Source organism: Musa acuminata, chromosome BXJ2-8, assembly GCF_036884655.1.
Source record: "Musa acuminata AAA Group cultivar baxijiao chromosome BXJ2-8, Cavendish_Baxijiao_AAA, whole genome shotgun sequence".
NCBI lineage: Eukaryota > Viridiplantae > Streptophyta > Magnoliopsida > Zingiberales > Musaceae > Musa > Musa acuminata.
Genome location: NC_088345.1, coordinates 47,361,922 through 47,381,532, shown reverse-complemented (window position 1 = coordinate 47,381,532; position 19,611 = coordinate 47,361,922). Strand labels below are relative to the sequence as shown.

General features: G+C 37.9%; 2 protein-coding genes, 1 non-coding gene and 1 pseudogene across 4 annotated transcripts; 2 read left to right on the top strand and 2 right to left on the bottom strand.

Annotated features, from left to right (window-relative positions):
* Window positions 1-329: 329 nt before the first annotated feature.
* On the top strand, window positions 330-8,612 carry LOC135619799 (phenylacetaldehyde reductase-like). The gene is made up of 6 exons (XM_065122148.1): window positions 330-535; window positions 1,660-1,829; window positions 3,070-3,258; window positions 4,442-4,604; window positions 6,765-6,951; window positions 8,306-8,612. Exons 1-6 carry the CDS (start codon window positions 418-420, stop codon window positions 8,448-8,450), a joined length of 972 nt encoding a protein of 323 aa, XP_064978220.1. The 5' UTR covers window positions 330-417; the 3' UTR covers window positions 8,451-8,612.
* Window positions 5,765-5,852, top strand: TRNAS-GCU (transfer RNA serine (anticodon GCU)). The gene has a single exon. It is a non-coding gene; the product is annotated as a tRNA-Ser (tRNA).
* A 969-nt stretch (window positions 8,613-9,581) lies between the features above and the next one.
* On the bottom strand, window positions 9,582-16,207 carry LOC135620419 (probable glycerol-3-phosphate dehydrogenase [NAD(+)] 1, cytosolic; annotated as a pseudogene). Its single transcript, XR_010489698.1, has 4 exons — window positions 16,139-16,207; window positions 12,661-13,280; window positions 11,856-12,077; window positions 9,582-10,296 (listed from the first exon to the last, which is right to left on the bottom strand). The product of XR_010489698.1 is annotated as a probable glycerol-3-phosphate dehydrogenase [NAD(+)] 1, cytosolic (transcript).
* Window positions 16,208-17,939: 1,732 nt separating this feature from the next.
* Window positions 17,940-19,601, bottom strand: LOC103995154 (probable sugar phosphate/phosphate translocator At5g25400). The gene has a single exon (XM_009415680.3). The coding sequence runs from the start codon at window positions 19,598-19,600 to the stop codon at window positions 18,362-18,364; it is 1,239 nt and encodes a 412-aa protein (XP_009413955.2). The 5' UTR covers window position 19,601; the 3' UTR covers window positions 17,940-18,361.
* Window positions 19,602-19,611: the final 10 nt, after the last annotated feature.

Genomic DNA, 19,611 nt, shown 5'->3' with positions numbered 1-19,611 from the left:
CAAGCAACGGGCCGGATAGCTTCTCTGGCTCCTCAGCCAGTAAGTAGGTGAGTGATGAGTACCATCTCGTTGGTTAGAGTAGCTATCATCCTTGGAGGAATAAAAGTTAGTCAAACTTAGACAAACAATTATACAGATAGTTAAACACAACAAAGCCTATATATATATATATATATATGTATATATCGCAACTGCTTACGCAAGATGCGATGTGCCGCCGCAGGCAGGTGTCGTAATTCGTTACGTCATGTGATGTTAGTGTTAGAGCAGCGGATGGAGTTGGCCGTCCGGTAATTATGTTCCGCCTTTGGCGCCCTATTTATGCCGCGGAGGAGCGGCCTTCTCGACAGACCACTGTGATCCTTTGCCTGCTCTTCCACTAAAACAGCGACCGGCCGAGCGAGAGTTGTGGTCACGATGAGCGACGGCGGGAAGGTGGTTTGTGTCACGGGCGCGTCCGGCTTCATCGCCTCGTGGCTTGTGAAGCTCCTCCTCCAGCGCGGCTACACCGTACGCGCCTCCGTGCGTGACCCTGGTTCGTGCTAAACTCGGTATTCTTCTGAAGAGTAGATTCGACTCATCTAACACACACTCGATCGTTTGGATCTCTTCCCTTCTAAATGGTTTCGGTACTTTTGCAATCGCACAAGATGATTGCGTGAGCTCGAATCCTAAGAACAAAGGAGTGGGAAGCCTATGTTATTTATTCCGGATGTTGTGAGTCGCACATCTGCATCATGATCTGAATTGATCTTATGATTTGAATTGTCACCTGAGTATCAAATTGGTCATTAAGCCTCACGAGTTACTTTTTATATGTTGTGAAAGAATGTTTTTTTTTTTGCACATATACACATTATAAATCTCAAGTCTAGTATTGCATGTGTACACTCGAAAGTTGTTCTCTGGGAAAATTTCCTAGGTGGGAGAATTTATGAACTTGTAAAATGATACACTGAAAAGGCATGAAAAATATGAAGTTATGGAAGGTTTGCTTGCTGCTAAGTTCTGCAAATATGAAACTGTTCTTGGGGTATATCCAAAATGATGTCTGTTTGTGGTGTGTGTAACTTTCAAAATTAAAAAACAGAGCAAAAAGATTGAAGGTAATCATCATTCGGCTGAGTATCCGACTATTAGAAATGAAAACAAGTAACAATCCTGAATGTGCAAATGATTACCGTTTCTGATTAATGGGCTTAAAATTTAGATGCGGGTTTCAAAGATTGTACTTATTTAATATTTTTCAATTGGCTACAGTTTGCATAAACAAGAGAGTAGTAATTTTGAAGTATTTTCCTGCTCAATTGCATCAATCCATGTAAAACTGATTTACATGATATTTTCCTGCTCGATGTTTGTTTCCTTGAAAGAATCTTTTATTGTAAATATGCACGCAAATATTCCTACTCTGTTTGCCTATTGCTTTACATTCATAGCCTTTGCCTAAAACACCAGGTTTATTGGATATATCTTGTGGGAAGAAACCTAAATTACCCTGACTGTAATCTGATCTTCCTTTAATATTGCTGACTGAAATCATGTTGGGACCCTTAATATAATAATTGTATTGATGATATAAGATTATATATTTGTATACTTCCTCCCCATCTTAATTCTTATGTCTTCTTTTCAATATTTTGAAATCATTCTTGTCAGCTGATCAAAAGAAGACTCTGCACTTGCGTGCTCTGGAGGGAGCCACCGAGAGGTTGCTTTTGTTTAAAGCCACCTTATTAGAAGAGGGGTCCTTTGATGCTGTGGTTGAGGGTTGTGATGGTGTTTTTCACACTGCATCTCCTTTATATCTTGCAGTCACGAATCCACAGGTTTACATTTATGATCTATAGTTCTCTACTGCCAAACCAACTTGTCAATGTTACTATATTGTTTAATTTTGACAAATTTCTTTAATTTCACAACTCTATTATTTATTCCCATATAATTATGCTCAGTCACTTACATTTTCTCTTTGAACCTTGCTTTCTGTGCTTGTCCCTAAATGCAACATCTTACATATTAAATGTTACTATATTGTTTAATTTTTGACAAGTTTCTTTAATTTCACAACTCTATTATTTATGCACATATAATTATGCTCATTCACTTACATTTTCTCTTTGAACCTTGCTTTCTGAGCATGTCCCTAAATGCAACACTTACTGTAACACCCCTGATTAGTCCCACATCGAAAGTGGGCAGAATTAAGATTGACTTATAAGGGTCTGATGAGTGTACTACTATCAACTTCAGCTTAAGCATTTTGGTCAGTGGTTTAGACCAAACGAAGTTGATAGGCTAGTTAGCCCATCAGACCCGAGTCATTATATTTGGTATCAGAGCCGACCTAGCATTTGGGCATGGTGAGGGGGCTCGAGTAGGAAAGGGCTACCCGTAGACAGACATGCACTATGCTAGGGTATCAACTTCAGCTTAAGCATTTTGGTCAGTGGTTTAGACCAAACGAAGTTGATAGGCCAGTTAGCCCATCAGGCCCGGGTCATGACACTTACACATTAAGGCAGTTATAAAAGTTTTAGAATATCCCTTTCCTTTTTCTGTTTTCTTATTGAACAAGGTTATACCTAATAGATGATATCTAGTTGAAATGCCAGTACAGCATCTGTTAGGTAACAGCAACGAAGAGTGAAGGTATCCCAGTGTAAATCTGTTTGGTAACGGCATGGAACATGAGGGCCATCCAATGGCCCTTCACCATCCATTTTACATAAATGAGTTTGTTTCTTTGTAAACTGTGTGATTAGTAACTAGCCCCATGTAAAATGCAATATTTTTGGGATATTTTTTGCCTTGAAAACTCAGTAAAAGCATATAGAAAGGACTGTTTTCATAATTTTATTGCTTTCTATTTCTATCAGCTGTTATTACAAAACCATAAGACCCGCTAAGAGTTCCACCAAAGAAATAGTTGTTATTGATTCTCTGTTACATGATACAATGGTTTTGGAGTATCTGCTATTAGATGTTGCTTATCAAGAGGACCATGGGGTTCTTGATCTATTTGCAAATGATATCAAGCTTTATCTGATTTATTTACTTAAATTTTAGGCTGAGATAATTGAGCCTGCAGTGAAGGGCACACTCAATGTTTTGGCATCCTGTAAGAAGTCGTCTGTGAAAAAGGTAGTGGTGACATCATCAATGGCTGCTGTTGCATGCAATAGTAAACCACGAACTCCTGATGTAGTTGTTGATGAGACATGGTTTTCAAGTCCTGAGGTTTGCGAGCAGCAAAAGGTATCTGACAGTATGTACTGGATAGTTTTTTTGTTTGTGTATTATCTTTTCAACTGCAATCATGTCATAGGTTTTAATTTATCTATATTCTATTTCAGTGCTCCCTATATTATTTTATCGAAAGGTACCGCACATCACGGCGATAACCTTTGTAAAATGCTAATTTAATGCCAAAAGATTCCTTTATTTTAGAAAACCTTTCTGTCATGTTTTCGCAACACACCAGATAATATACACAATGTTATGCGGAGGTTGTGAGACAAGTTTATCTAGTAACCTTCTGAATACAATATACAGTCACTTGGATGATTTTGGAGAACCATACTGTTAAAGTTATGAAGACTGCTATATGTGGTTTATAATAACTGAAGACTGATTGTCATGGCCATGCTAGCTAGTTTGAAAGTTGTATTATACAATCTTAAATTGGTCTTCAAGATAATGCTTAATTTCTCCTGGCTGAGATTTTATGTCCCATTCAAGTGTGAAGATGATGGTTTGGCATTAGTTTGAAAGAGATTGCACCACCTTGTAGTCTTGTTTTCAGCTTGGAAGGGATTGTAGCATCCTAGGATCAGATCAGTCCTGCATGTAAATTATCACTAGAAGAAAATAATGAATACCAACTAATAAAACCCATTCTATCTGGATGATAGTCTGGCATGAAGGAACACCTAAATACTTATGTATAGCAGTGTAATATAGCAGTACTCTGGTTGTGGTCAATGTGGTGCTGAAAGCAGACTGTTTCAGCCTTGGCAGTGGATTCTCTCGGTTGGGAATGAGAAAGAAATAAAAAGTTGTTAAATCATAGTATCTAGTACTGATTTTACCCAGGTTTTTAGAATTACGATTTACTAATTTGGCCAAACTTATTGCCTCAAAGTATAATTAAACTCTGAATTCTGCAATATGGTGCGTTTAGTGAAGTGACAATACATGGCCTGCTTAAAACTTCCCAGTAAATCTCTAATCTATTCATATTTATGTTTCGCCTGTAATTATCATAAATAATATTGTCCATGTCTGTATTGTTGCACCTTCTATTTGTTTGATATCAGTTAGTTTCTTTGGATTTAAGTTTATTATAGCTCAAATCTTTTTTCTTTGTAGATGCCTTCAATAAAATATTTCAACTTCATTTTATTATGCATGTTTTCTAAGATCTCTCATATTACCCCAGAAATGGTATGTACTCTCGAAGACTTTGGCAGAGGAAGCTGCTTGGAAGTTTTCTAAAGAGAATGGCATGGACATAGCCACGATAAATCCAGGAATGGTCATGGGTCCTCTTCTGCAGTCAACACTTAACACAAGTTCTGCTGCAATCCTGAACCTAATAAATGGTATGAAGCTTAATTTGTTTCAAATCTGATCCTAGTTTGGAACTTTTACTCTGCAATTTGTCAGTCTCAAATGAAGTTTGCCAATATCATGACAACTTCTAAATCGCAAATGATATTATTGGAAATGACTATTTGGCTGGCTATCAAGTGATTTCATGCTGTGGCAGTTAGATATTGAGGCCTTGGTTTCTGTTTGCCCATTAGCATCATTTGAAGTTTGTCATTTACCATTAGCATCATTCCATTCTAGCTGCCAGATAACTGTACAAACTGATGATGATATGCTCATTTGGCCAAATAGATCTGACGATTCTTATCCTATGAATTCTTCTTGAATATATATGTAATATATCTGTCATAAAATAAAGGCCATCAATGCAATTGAAAGGAGATGATACCTTGAGATGCATGTACCTTCCTTTCTCTCCTTTCCTTTTTATCCCATCCTTTTCCTTCCTTTTGGTTCATATTTTAAAGGAAAGAAAGAAGAGTATTTGATACATCTATAGATTGCTCATTTGTTTATTTTGTCTACATGATGAATTATATATTGGTGTTATGCTGGTTATTCTAAGGCATGATCCAACACAAGAGTATTTAGGGAAAGAGTGTTTTGGTCTATTGTGAAAGAATCTTGTTTTTTCTCTTTTAGTTGATTAAAGTAGCAAGTGTATTTGCAGCTTGAAGCTTTAGCATCTAGATTTATCACTTCTATTTTGTTTGCCTCCTGTATTCTTGTGATATGGCCAACATTTAATTGCAGTGCATCCCTTTTTCAAATTTATTCTCAATTTCCACTGCATTCTGTTGCCCTTAGTTGTTACAGCTTCATGTTTAACAACACTGAATTCTCACATTAAGTTTGCTGGATTTAAGAGGCATCCCAACATTTTCACCGTTAACATTTGCTAGTTTGCTCTGCTTATTGTAGACAACTTGATTGTAGCAAGTCATGTGATTATTATGTTCATATCTATATTGTCCATGCAATTTTAATACAATTAGACAGGGTAATTTAAAGTTTAGGTTTGAAGTTATGAGATTATGTTCTTCTAAAATTTTTCCTTTTTTATTTTTTTTATTTAATTTCAATTTTCATTGAAATAGTTAATTTAATTTCATTTGAAAATTTTATTGAAATTTCAATTTTATTTAAATTGGGAGAGGTTGCTGAGTGGACTAAAGCGACGGATTGCTAATCCGTTGTACGAGTTTTTTGTACCGAGGGTTCGAACCCCTCTCTCTCCGCCCGCTCTGATTACTTAATACTTTCAATTTCGAAGGAATTTTGATTGGTCATATAATCGTTGTTACTTAGATTTTTTTTATACTAAGGTTTTTACGATGGGTATAAGGGGATTAACCGAACTAACTCAGTTTTTTTATAGATATATAATTGATGGAATTACAAATGGGGTTAGCATTGCAAGTTTCTTTATACGGGAAGGAATCAAATCTATGGGAGGTGGATGACTCTCGGTAAAAATAGGAGCACTCTATTCTATTTCATTTATCAAGAAAATCGAAAAAGAAAGTCAGCCGAGTATCTCTTAAAATACTAAATATAGGAATACCACCGATTGTACGAATCTATATATGTTATGTATCTGTGCCAAAATTTATTAATCTTTTAAAAGATCATTGGCGTTATACAATATTTATTTGACTACCCGTTGCAAATATTAGTTGTAGCTCAATGCTGTTAAGGTTCGGATTTTCGATGAGTTCGATACGTAGGAATAGATGAGCAAAGTTTCACTTGCTAAGTATGAACTATTAATGAAGTTTTCTTTTTGCCTTTTCTTTTTTTGATTAGACAAACTTATATTGATGATGTGATCTTGGATACTGAATCTTAAAATTAAATATTTATTGCTTAGGAGTAGGCAAATGTAGCCTGATGGCTATGTTGAGGATGGGAAGAATATGTTGTTAATGCTGACTTCAGTTTTTTTCAGGCAACCAAACAATATGACATTTCGAGATCATGTTCTGTTCATGTATTTTAAGTGCCTGCTGTCTCAATATGCAGTGTTGAATGTTTTGGTTGTGATCTATATCCTAGAACTGTTTTGATTCTTCCAAATCTTGGTAATTATTTTCTAGAAAATGGTTCGTATAAGAGAATTATGACTTTGGCTCTGTTTTTTTTGTCTTTAGGTTCCTCCACCTTTCCTAATGCAACCTATGGGTGGGTAAATGTTCAAGATGTTGCCATGGCACACGTTCTGGCTTTTGAACTTCCCTCAGCATCGGGAAGATACTGTCTTGTCGAAAGAGTTGTTCATTACTCAGAGCTTTTGAAGATCATACATGAACTTTATCCTTCTTTTCAACTCCCTGATAAGTAAGTTACTATTTTCAGTTGCTTTTATTGTCTTGTGATCCAAGTGTCGTGTTTACAAGTCTTTTTGATTGATGACAAAATTCTATTCGTTATATCTGAAGAGTTTGCTCGGTGGTTACTGATCTTTCTTTCAAGTTTCATGCTTCCCATAGTATTGCAATTTTTTAATGGTGTTTAGCTTTTATTGTAAAATAAAAAAATTCTTGGATCTATTTTTGAAAAAATGGAGAGATTGATGAAGACATTGTTCATAAAATAAAAATTAGATAATTAAAATTGGGAGGTGCATTGGCTGTTTTGTGGCTACCAATCTGAGTATTGGATTGTTTGGAAAGAATATGCACAAAAAAGTTTTAGTAACTAAGATGAGAATGTTGAGATGAACATGCAAAATTATTAGGGAGGATAAAAAAAAAATGACTTCAATCATAGAGAATTAGGTGTGTTTCCAATAAAATATAAAACGAGGAGTAACCAAATTAAGATGAACATGTCCAAAGTAAACATGTATGTTATAGCTTGAAAAGATGATTAATTAATAGTTGCGGTGCAAAGGGGTTAGCGGACGGCTTAAGAAGATGTTAGTACTTAGTAGTAATAATAAAAAAGGATTTGAATGATATTTTATTCAACTAAAATTATTATCTTATACATGACTCGATGGTAGGAAAAGATCCATATAATTGATTCCAAATAATTGGAACACGACGGCTTATGGTTCTATTATTAGGCATTTTGTATAATTGCAATTTTGATGTATATTGAATATAAAATCGAAGTTCCAGATTAGGCAGACCGCATGGTCTCATTATTGTGTGCTTCTATAATATGTCTGTTCTTTAGATTAGGCCAATGGATAATGCAATTGCTTATTTTATTTTATTTATTATCCTTATGTCTTCACTTTCGCTCTCTTTATCGTCATCCATCCAATTCGAAGTATTACATAGAACCATCTCTCCTAGAATTAAAAACATAGCAATAATGAAATAGCATCGTGTTCTTCTAAGTTCTACTGTATGAAGTTCGTAGTAGTTAACTTTTGCTTTGAATTGAAAGAGTTGTAGATTTTTGAATATCCAATCATATTGATATCTGATTATGTGCGCCATATAAATTAGTCAGTAACATTCTGTAATGCTGGCATAGCTTTCCTCTGGTATTACTCATTTAGCGGCTATGACCAGCTTGTTCTTCTTGCCATGTACATTGTATCGAGAGGTCTTTTGCATTGCTTGTTCATCGGTCACTAATGGCTGAAGAAATGATTCTATAAAAGGAAGCTGTAATTTGAGTACATTCCGTGGCTGCCATCTCCTTTTGGTGTGCTAAGCTGTGACTATAACGCTGGCAGGTGTGCAGATGACAAGCCCTTTGTGCCGGTATACCAAGTCTCCAAGGAAAAGTTTAAAAGCTTGGGCCTCGACTACATCCCTCTGGAAACTAGCATCAAGGAAACGATCGAGAGCCTGAAGGAGAAGAACTTTATTAGTTTCTAAAACTTGAATTAGCATAATAAATAATTATACATCCCAGATCAATGGCGATGCTTGTCGAACTTTGAAGCAATAAATCGTGCATTGTATAATCCATAATCCTGTAATTGATCTTTTCAGCGCATGCAATTTGTTTTTTAGAAACAAGGACATATTTGTGCTCCATTATGGTGTCATGCTGTTGTTGGTGTGATCAATTATAAGTTTATATTGGAATGTTTACTTCGATACGTATCGTTAGTTGTAAATTCAAAGAAATGGATTGGACAATTATTCATTGTAAATGAAAATGTCCTTAAACATAAGTAAGAAAATATTTTATTTTTATTTTATTTTTTTATAAATTTATTAGAAAAGGATAAGCGATAAAGATAAAAATTTTATTTTAGGATCTCGCTATTGACAATTAAGATCTTTATTAAAAAAAACTAACGAATGAAATTTTGAAAAGAAAAATTGAATGAGGTTTCTAACTCTCGATGAAGAATGAGTCACTTAATACTGAATTTAATGAAGTAATCCTCTTTGTTTAGTAAATTTTGGTTTCTGAAATATTCCTCCAACTCATCTGAAGACCTACAAAAGTTGCGGATAAATCAATGAATGAAATCACACAAGACGCTCAAATTGGATTAAAATTGAGTTACTTTTAGATCAGGCGATGCCAATACCAACTACTCCAGTCATTGTACCACTTATCGACAACTACAGACAACCGACCGATGAGGTGTTATTTTTAGCCAAACGATTTTTAGCCAAACGGCTGTATTATCTATCACTTGGAACGACAGTGATACCAATAGTACATTGCATCTCTCTTTCATACCTTGTGTTCAATTCTTATGCACCTGTGAGAAACTTTCAAACACACTCACTCTTGTAATAAATACTTCACGCCTCTCTTAGTATTACGAAGATCCCAACAGTCAACCTGTGGCAAGCAAATCCTGCATTCCAGAAGTCCTAAAGTTATTGTAGATATTCCACTTGGATGTCACATAGCTACATCACCTTTTTTACCCACGATTTCAAGTCACACAACGAGCATGGACTGTTATATGAATCAATGGTTGTTCGATAAGATAGATCTAAAAAGCATCACCAATAGATAGTTGACATTCGATTCAGACGACAAAAACTAAAAAGAGACACTATTACTCCGACTGCAAAACTCATCAAGCTGAACAACAAGCATGACAGCACATTGAAGTCGACATCGTGGTCATGGCTGACCCAAAAGTGATAGCTTGTACAAAGCATGACTCAGTGCCAGCTCAATTCGATCGCAAGGATCGTTCATTGTTTCGTCTCTCAGTGCTTGAAGGATAGCACCTGTCAAAAGTTCCCTGCAAACAGGGGAATATTGAATAATCATCCATCTTTTTATCAATATATCTTGTGAAGTGTTTCCAGAATGAGGCACATCTCAGCAAGATCAAACATTCTTCTTTCTTTCCGGATCCAAAACACAAGTTGGGTTGGCTTAGGAGGTCATAAAATGCAAGCACAGCAAACACACCCTAACAAAAGATTAGGGGCATGTAGCGATAGGCACTCTGTCAACAGACGGATCATTCCATGGTTAAATTCATGTCTAAAACAAGCGGTAAGATCACAAAGCTAACTTGAATTGTCCCTTTTCCTTTTATACTAAAGCCCATCTCGAGAGTGCCATACCATGCGTTGCGACCTTTCAATAGGGTGACATATGTGTCCGCAAGCAACGGGCCGGATATCTTCTCTGGCCCCTCAGCCAGCAGGTGAGTGATGAGTATCATCTCGGATGTGCAATGCGCAAAATATACTGATTTGCTCATAGCGCTTTCGTTGGTTAGAGCGACTATCATCCCTGAAGAAACAAAAGATAGTCAGGAAATGACTTGGACAAACAATTACATAGTTAAACACAACAAAGCCTTCAGATGCATATATATATATATATATATATATATATATATATATATATATATATATATATATATATATATATATATATATATATTCTGAGAAAAGTATAGCTTGGCATTCTCAAAACAAAACATGCTTGACCTCAATTAATAGTTGGGCAGAATGAACTCTCTCTGTTGGTCTATTGGCAAACCACTAAAAACAAATGCTAGTGTGGGTAACAATTAGTGTTTCTTTAGAAGCTCAAGCAGGTTATACAGGTCATCTAGGTCAAATTAATTATAGACTGCCTACGTTCGCTATTATATTGCCAACACAATATTTATCAGCCAATACAATACTAATTGTCTTTATTGGCTGACACAAGGCAACAATATGCACAAAGGTGTACTGGCACCAGTGACATGACAGTTTCTTGTTTTTGCATCATACTATGTGGTTAACTTGGACTAGCTCATCACAAATAAAAAATGAACTTGGTTTCACCATATCCTTATTATGGCATTACCAAATCTCCATAACTTTCCATTCTTTCTTTGGGTGGATCAATACACACAGTTTACAGAGAATGACAACTCAGTATTTGCCTAATACCATTTATTAAGGTAGGTAGCATACATGGAAGCTACAATAATTTATTTACATGATTTGCTATGTAGATTGTCATGAGTTAAATTGGTCAATCTATATCCTTACTGAATGCCAATCTTGTGTTCTGTGGATTTACAGAGCCTCAATTCTAGCTTACTATCATAAAGAAACCTAGAGAATTTCAACAGTATATGTCCAACTTCTCGTAATATGTTGTGTTAATACTTTGATGGATCATTAAAAACTCTGTCAACTGATCTAGCAGATGCCACAACAAAGAAATGCCTGCAACATTTCATTACTCTCATTACTTACTAGTCAAGTTTCAACACTAAGAAATGCCTGAAAATTTAAACGAGCTATCTTTGAAATTTAATATTCATGAAACTTGAATTTAATGTTCATTAACTTATTTGGAATTTCTGACATGATTGATCTACAAATTAATATATATTAAATGTTGTATGGACTCAGACATGTACCAGTGTTTGAGTGGCCAAGAAGACAAAAAAAGAGATACAGACATATGTAGGAAATAAGAATGTAAGGTCATATTTTTGTTAAGATGAGCAAGAATGCAGATGTTAGGAGACAAGTTTGTATCAAGTCTCAAAAAAAAAAAAAGAAGCATATTTCTTGTCGTCATAGCAGGTTATTATTGTTAGAGGTGTCAAAATCCAAGATTAAACCTAAAACTATCATAAAGTAATTAATATCGCCTAGCTCAGTGATTCTGGTTTGACGAGTGGGAAAAAAATGCTTGAGTCCAGGTGAATTGTATTTACTGTGAGATAAAATTTGTGTACAGTAGTTCTACATGCACACTATGGAAAGTTAAGTGACTGCAATGATACAAGCTTGATTTGTCATTTTAGGTAATAAGGTCATTGCACTAGAAAGATGTATTACCGGCACCAATAGCATAGACATTCTTTAACCCACCCATAGCCTTGTGTGTGATGAGATCGCAGTTGTCCCATACAATAAAATGAGGCTTCCTCAAAAATTTAGTGAGTGGTTTCCTCCATTTTTTGGCTCCACAGATCCGAGCATTAGCATATCCCTTACTGTAAATCTCTGAAGCAATGTTTGGCCCACCAACAAAAAAAATCTTCTCAATTGTAACTCCAGCTGCAAGACAGACATCCACATTTACAGAAAGCCAAAAAGGAATATGACACCAGTACAATTAGAAGACAGGTTAATTTCAAGATGCAAGACATTCATATGCTTGAATTTGATAATAAGAAACAGATATGAATGTGTAAAATATAGAGAAAAATAAGAAAGAATGGAGATACTTCAACATTCAGAACAAAATGAGAACAACCATATTATACATGCAGAAGAAGTAAATTAACTTAGCAAACGATTAGGTGGACATGGAGGAACCAGTACTGAAGCAAAGATGTGCAATGAAATCTTCCAAACAAAGATTATGGCATGAAATTTCTCAAGATAGCTGTTCAATCTCTTAAAGGATAAAATGACATGTGGCTGACAGAAACCAGAGTGTATGGTTTTTTCACAGGAAATTTGTATTTCAATGTATAAAAGATAAAATGTTGCTCTGTTTTCTAAAAAATTGTTATCAGTATATCAGCTAACAGCATAAGAACATCTTAATGAACTAGCAAGTATGTGTGTGTTTGGCAACCATGAGCTGTAATAAACTGAGACCTGCATATAGGTAGAGTAAGATGAGAAACATTACTTGCGTGGCTAATAATCCGTGTAGGAGTTATGACACGAGGGACCTGATGGAGAGATGCCTCTATGCCCTTGGCAAGAGATATGATGATTGGTGCACTGATCCTCTCCTTCCGGTACCAACCAATTTCCTCGAACACCTCCCTCATTTCCGGCGAGGGCCAACCGTTCACCACGATGTCGGCATCCCACACTGCCTCCTGCAGATTGGTCACCACCTTGAGCGAGCAAATCGGAGTGTCAATCAGATTCAAGCAGAAGCCATCCCTCAAGATCTCATCCGCAAACAGAGTGCGGTCACCAAGCCTCGCCTCGACATACTTCAGATACGCGCACCGCCGGATCAGCCGCCTCAGGACGTCCTCCCTCGAACTGATCACCTCGAAGAGATGCTCCGCGGTGGCCCGCCCAGGCCGCCTCCAGATTCTGACTTGTACCTTGTCACGGAACTGGCCGGAGGCATCCTGCAAGAGGGCAGCAAAGACGCTGCCCCACGCCCCGGCGCCGACGCAGGCGATCCTCAGCCGGTCGCCATCTGATTTGCCGACGGAGCTCGTCTAGCCTCTCTTCCGGGCCATTGGAGCAGCGAACAAACCTATTAGAATGGGAAGAACCATGGTGGCGCTACTAACCATCTCGTTTCGATAGACAAGGCACCTCAACAATCACGGCAAATGATGCTATGGCTACACGAACAGAACTCTATACAAGAAGTAGGATCCTTCTCCTCCCTCAAAGAACACACCGCCAATGTATTGAAGTTCCCTAAAAGACTGGATTTTTATGATCGAACCAGTCTCGAAACCACGGAGAGCTTCGAAGAAACCGATCGGTCATTCAAATTCAACAGTAGAAGCGAAGGCTCCACCAGACCATGCGGAGCAAAATAAAAACGTGGGGAAAATATACTGTCTAATGTGACACATAATCATACCGCCTACGTTTATGTCACGACCGGTTCGATTATATTTCCGGCAAAATCGGACCGGTGTTGGGTTTGGTTGTCAATTTGGGCCGACCTGCTCTCCACGTCCCTGTCGAAACAGGCGGAAGAGGAAGCTTCCGTCTGCCGTAATATAATCCTAAGATGTTATTTAAGTAACGTGGTGCCACCAAATAATCCTAATATAATCCTGAAGATGCACACAACAATTACATCCAGAGTGCTAATTTTTAGGGCTTTTAGACGGTGGGTTGATCTTTGCTTCATATGTATTTCTGCTGGTGCCTTTTATGTTATGAACTACAGTGAGTGTTGTGATGAGTTTTAGAAGGATGGAAGTCCACAACGAAGGAGTCTTCTTTTTGTCTTGTTAGATGTAAATGATAATTATATCTGAAGCACTGTTTTTGATGCTATTAATAGTTTGTGCCATGCACTGCATGCAGTGGTAGTGACCTTTAATCTTGTGAACCATAGAGAGAGTTTGTGATGAGTAATTATGGAATATTCAAAATGGTAAATTACCTAGAGGCAACTTCCTCACATTGATAATTAGACTCATTGAGCAGATTAATGACAAACCAAATTATGTTTTTTTAATCATGTTTTATCTGCCAAAATATCTTGTTACAAACTGAAATAGCAATATTTACCTGATTTTGATGTTGCCTGATGAGCATCTAAAGTGAGGTACAGATTTTTGTCTCTTGGAAGAAAATAACATGCCAACCTGCAACAGGACAGCAGGTTAAGATTCCAATTCTATGCCAAGCCTCAAGTCTGAGAGAATAAGTTTACATATTGAAGGTAAGATGTTAATTGCAAGATATAATAATTGAAATGATCACACATTAAGGAATGCACATCCTATCAATATTCTGGATATGTATGGTTTGTAAGTTCATCAAAATTTCTGATGATTAAATAGTGCATTGGACCACATTCAGGATTAATCATTAAAAAAGACTAGATGGCCTGCTGCAGAAATGAGAAAGAGACCAAACTACAACAAGACTGTGGAACTTGGTTTTTGACATTTAAGAAAAGATGGCATCTAGTTTAAGATGATAATTTTGTGGTTATCACTCTTCTGGCCTGATGTTCCTAGTAAACAGATGAGAAAAATGACTATGACTATATGTAAGATGTGATAGTTTGCATTTGTAGATATGCATAACTAGCTGAACAATAGCATGGTTTTCTATCAGATTTGTGCTGAGAGTGGCATAGGTTGTCTGAGTGGCATTCAATTCTAATGAGGTGATCTTCTAATGCATTTAGGAAATTATGGCAAATGATTTATGTTCTAGATGATGACATGTTTCTGCAGTGACACATAGGAAGAACTTGGGTGGCAATGACCAGCACAAATCCCTGTCTTAATAAGGAAATTTTGATTTAGAAAAAAGGAAATTTAGTGCTAAGATATGGCCTAATAACATGATTAGCTTTGAATATGTTGACAGCTTTTGCTTGTGCATCAACTGAGTGCTCAGATTGTCTAAACTCTATTTCACTTTGCCTCACATTATAGACTATGCATATTGCATCTTCCATAGAGTTAAAGATTGCATCTCATTGCTGTGCTTCCTACAAAGATGATGGTAAGAAATAAAAATAATGATAATAATAACTGTTGGCCATAGAATTAGGATGCTAGAATTGGTGATGAACATACCATGAGCAGGTATAACAAATGCATCTTGCATCCAGAACATGAAGAAACGTAGTTATTTCATGAAGAAACAATTCAACCAAGATAAACAGTATTACTTGATTGAAGAGTAAGTGGGTTAGGACAGGAGGAAGAACCTGAATTGAAAATGCTCTCATGGATATTGTTGGCTGTCATGACAAAACTTGAGTTATATCAATCTCAAGTACAAATGAAGAAGACAGTTATGTAAAAAGGAGACATGTACGCCACAATAAATTTTGGCATATTCTAAAAAGGAAAAAATTGCCTCACAAATACGTGATAAGAAACCAAAGAAGAATCCAAGAAATGCCATAGCTTAACAAGCAACAAGAGGACAACACACTACAAACATAATTGTTAAGAACAACGGAGGAAAACATGATAGCCTTGTCAATTATATTCCATAAATGTTATGCAAGATCTGAAACCAAAAACAAGATTACATGATCAGATCACTGTAGTGAATTACCAACATATGTTACATGGCCAACTGAACATGGAAGGAATGTGAACTTGTGAAAGAAATTTCGGAATGTTCTGAGGATCACTTTCTGTCATCATGAAGAAAGAGCGAAAACATAGACTGCAACAGAAAATTTTCAGGATAGTTGAAAACACAATACAGACAATGGTAAAGGACTTGGTGCATGACAACCTACCATCATGGTCAGCAGACATATGATGTTGATCTTATGGAGTTAACTGTTGCCACAGAACAAACAATTTTTGCAGGTAAATTTGAAATGAAATGTAGTGGATTTAGTAGTGCACCTTGGTCATGCCTGTGCTGGCATATATCACAGCTCTCATATGGCAGAATTAATGCATGCAGGTGCATACCGGAGTGCGCGCCATGCAGTGGCATGGTAAGATAGGAGTTGGCATAAGGTAGCAGGCACCAGCACTCATGGTACCTATATTGGCATGTGGACAAACATAGCACTTGTATATCTGGAATGATAAAATACTGCTGTGTAGCAAACCAATACCTCAGCACATGGTTCAGGCAGTCATCTATAAACAGATCCTACAGAAGTGCAGATTGAAGCCTAATAAAACAGCATAGATTTTTTTCACCTCCTATCCATAGTTCCTCCATCAAATCATGACAAACATTCAGGAAGGACTCATAATCTAACGGACGATCAAAGTAAGAAACTATTTGATTCATCTTCCAACTAAAATACCTCTTGATTTAGCCTCTTCTGCCACCACTCATTCATCCAGAACAAACAAGCATCAAAACATCTAAAGTTGGGGATATCAGCATATAACAAATTCAATTACACTTCTGATTGAATATTATTTAAGCATATTACAAACCTTTCGGTTGTCCACATTTAGTTTCTTAAAACATGTTGCTCGGTGACAAAAAACTAATCTCTCTCTTTCTTAACCATCAAAAAATAAAACAAAGTATTGGTACCCTATCATACATTTGAAAATAGGCAGAATTCTTTCCTTGCTGGTTCAGACTCTAACTGCTTCAACAACAACAATCTTTCAGGTTAAACGTACCAAAGAAACAATCTTTCCACAAAATACATGTACATAGATAAAAAAGTTAAAACATTCCTCTTTTCTATCTCTCCACCCTAGGTTATTACGTATATTATCCCTTCCAACTATTTAATCAAATCAGATTCCAGAAAAACCTGATGAGCCTCACTCTCTATGTAGGGTTTTCTTCTTCAACTCTGATAGATCCTATAAGTACCACTATTAAATTACAACAATACTTATTCTGCTAACTACTTATCAGGGTTGTTTTACTTTGTCAATTGAATCTTTAATGCCCTTAGCACTTTTTAAAATATTTACTAAGGTTGCACATGATTCAGGGTTAAGGAGGGCTCAGTTGATGGTCATGGGTTTAATCCACCAAATGGTTTAGTCTAAATAATAACTAATTTAGCTTGGTCAAAGGAGTACAACTCAGATAAAGTATCCTATATAAAGGGATGGACTAAAATACTCTTTTCTCATTTTCTTTGCCAACCCATAGATCCTAGATAGTTAGCTACGTTAGCAACCTAATGAGAAAGACAGGTTAAAGTTAGTACGGTTAACATAATTTAACCTAGATAATTTGGCCCAAAACCAAACATAACATAATTAGTATCCTTCTTGTCTAATCTCTTGGCTCACTCTCCACATCTCTGATACATGCATAAAATCATTTCATTGTGTTGTACCATTAGCCATATTTTCTTGTTCTGAAGCTCCTCCTTTAGTAGTTCAAGGAAAAATCACTCAATCTACATCAGTATCACAATGTGATTCTTGAAAATATGAAGATACACAATGGAAATCGTGTCTATCTAAATGCAAAGAGATATGTTGATTCATAAGTGAAAATAAAATTCAACAGATAATAGTGAATAGACAAAGAATAAATGAAAATTATCTCGTGACATGGGCACATAAACAAGTTCAGAGAACATTGTTGACCACTTTCAAATTTAATCATTTGAAAGAGAAAAATGTTAGTATAACATGAACTAATATATAGCATTGCGACAAATTTGTGGCAGTAGTTTCCATTATCTACAACATGCCAAAATGCATCTGATCAGCCAACAACATAGGATTTCAATGCAACATAAATAAGAGAACGACGGACAAGTGGGCAACATCGGAATAGTAAATTGAACAAAACTGTCAACCCCATTTAGTAGGAAAAAGAAATCTCAAACATGATCCGACAAATATATAAGAACATTAAACAGACACACACATATCCCTCTATGACAACGGCGTATAAGGATAATGGTGATGAAGTCATAAACAAGCCAAAACAGTTCTCCAGCAGCAATAATCACAACTTATATCCTTCAAGCTTCCTTTCCTGGATCTGACCCATGTCATATATCACATGCAGTTCCAGATCTGATTCGTGTTATCAAAACTGAATTCAAATCCCACACGATTGTTTTCCTCTTAAACCTCCTCCTCGGTAGAAGAAGTGTACTACCACAGACAAATAAGCTAACGAATAAAGAGATCCATTAGAAATATTGAAGACGAACCAATGTAACTGTAGCAGAACACTGAACGGGCAGGTCAATTGTGGGAGTCATTCCTCCGGTTGCTGCCACCATTGACCTGATCGAGGAGCTTCCCAGACTCCTCATCAGCCTGGGCGGCCTTCTTCTGTGCCTCCTTGGCCTTGAGCGCCTGCAGCTTCACGTAGTTGTAGTAGGCGACGCCGAGGAAGGCGATGGCATAGCCGAAGAGGTTAATGCTGGTCACGATGTCACGGATGACGGACCAGGAGAAGGCGATGAGGAGCCAGTCCTTGACGACGCCAGCGACGTTCATGGTGAGGGCGGAGGTCTTGCCGACGAGGAGGAAGACGGCAAGGTTGAGGGCGAAGGCGCACAAGGAGTTGGTGCCGAAGATGACGATGTCGGGGCGGAAGGCGGAGGCGGCCAAGCGGTCACGGAGGACAGGGAGCTCGACCATGGACCAGGGGACGAGGAGGAAGGCAAGGCAGCAGGGGGCTACGTAGTAGAGGGAGGTAATGGGGTTAAGGGAGACGCCCTTGGAGGTGAGGAGGATCTGGATGAGGACGAGGCGGGTGGCCTCGAAGGCGACGGCGGCGAGCTGGAGGACGACGCCGGCGCCGACGAAGCGGGCCTCGCCGTACGCGGCGATGGCGACGCCGAAGGAGATGGAGAGCATGTTGAGCATGGAGGAGGACTTGAAAGCCTCCTTGCGGAAGAGGACGCTGATGGAGTAGACGGCGACGGGCATGAGGGCCTTGAGCATCTGGATGAAGGAGACGGAGAGGTAGATGTAAGCAGAGTTCGAGAACCACAGGGAGAGTGAGTAGAGGGCGCCGATGGGGACGACGGAGGAGAGGTAGAGTGGGCGGGTCATGGGCGGGGAGGCGGGCGGCGCCACCAGGCGGAGGACACGGACGAGGAGGAATGCGAGGGCGGAGCAGAAGGTCATGTGGATGATGGTGAGGCTGATGGGGAAGGGCCACCCGTACATCTTCGGATCCAGAATGTACTTGTTGTAAACGATGACGGTGAAGCTGAGGAAGATCCACACCGCAACGTAGGCGTACGACAGCAGCACCTTCTTCATCACCCCCTCCGCCATTGCTCCGCCGCTCCCTCCCCTCCTCCGATCAGTCCAGTCGCGGAACTGCTGCTGCTGTGATCGATAGATCCGAAGTTGGAGGAATGAGGAGCGGAGACGGGAGGGAATAGGGATTACAAGTCCCGAAAGGACTTGTTTGCATAATTCGGAATTGGAGAGGGACCAGTTTGCAAAACGACACAAGTGTCGCATCGTAAATAGTA

What these genes read in the sequence shown, in the direction of transcription:
- LOC135619799 (XM_065122148.1), top strand. Translation starts at nt 418, where the DNA reads ATGAGCGACGGCGGGAAGGTGGTTTGTGTCACGGGCGCGTCCGGCTTC. An exon ending in TTGCAGTCACGAATCCACAG is followed by an intron (nt 1,830 to 3,069) that starts GTTTACATTTAT and finishes CTTAAATTTTAG; the next exon opens with GCTGAGATAATTGAGCCTGC. An exon ending in AATCCTGAACCTAATAAATG is followed by an intron (nt 4,605 to 6,764) that starts GTATGAAGCTTA and finishes TTTTGTCTTTAG; the next exon opens with GTTCCTCCACCTTTCCTAAT.
- LOC103995154 (XM_009415680.3), bottom strand. Translation starts at nt 19,600, where the DNA reads ATGCGACACTTGTGTCGTTTTGCAAACTGGTCCCTCTCCAATTCCGAA.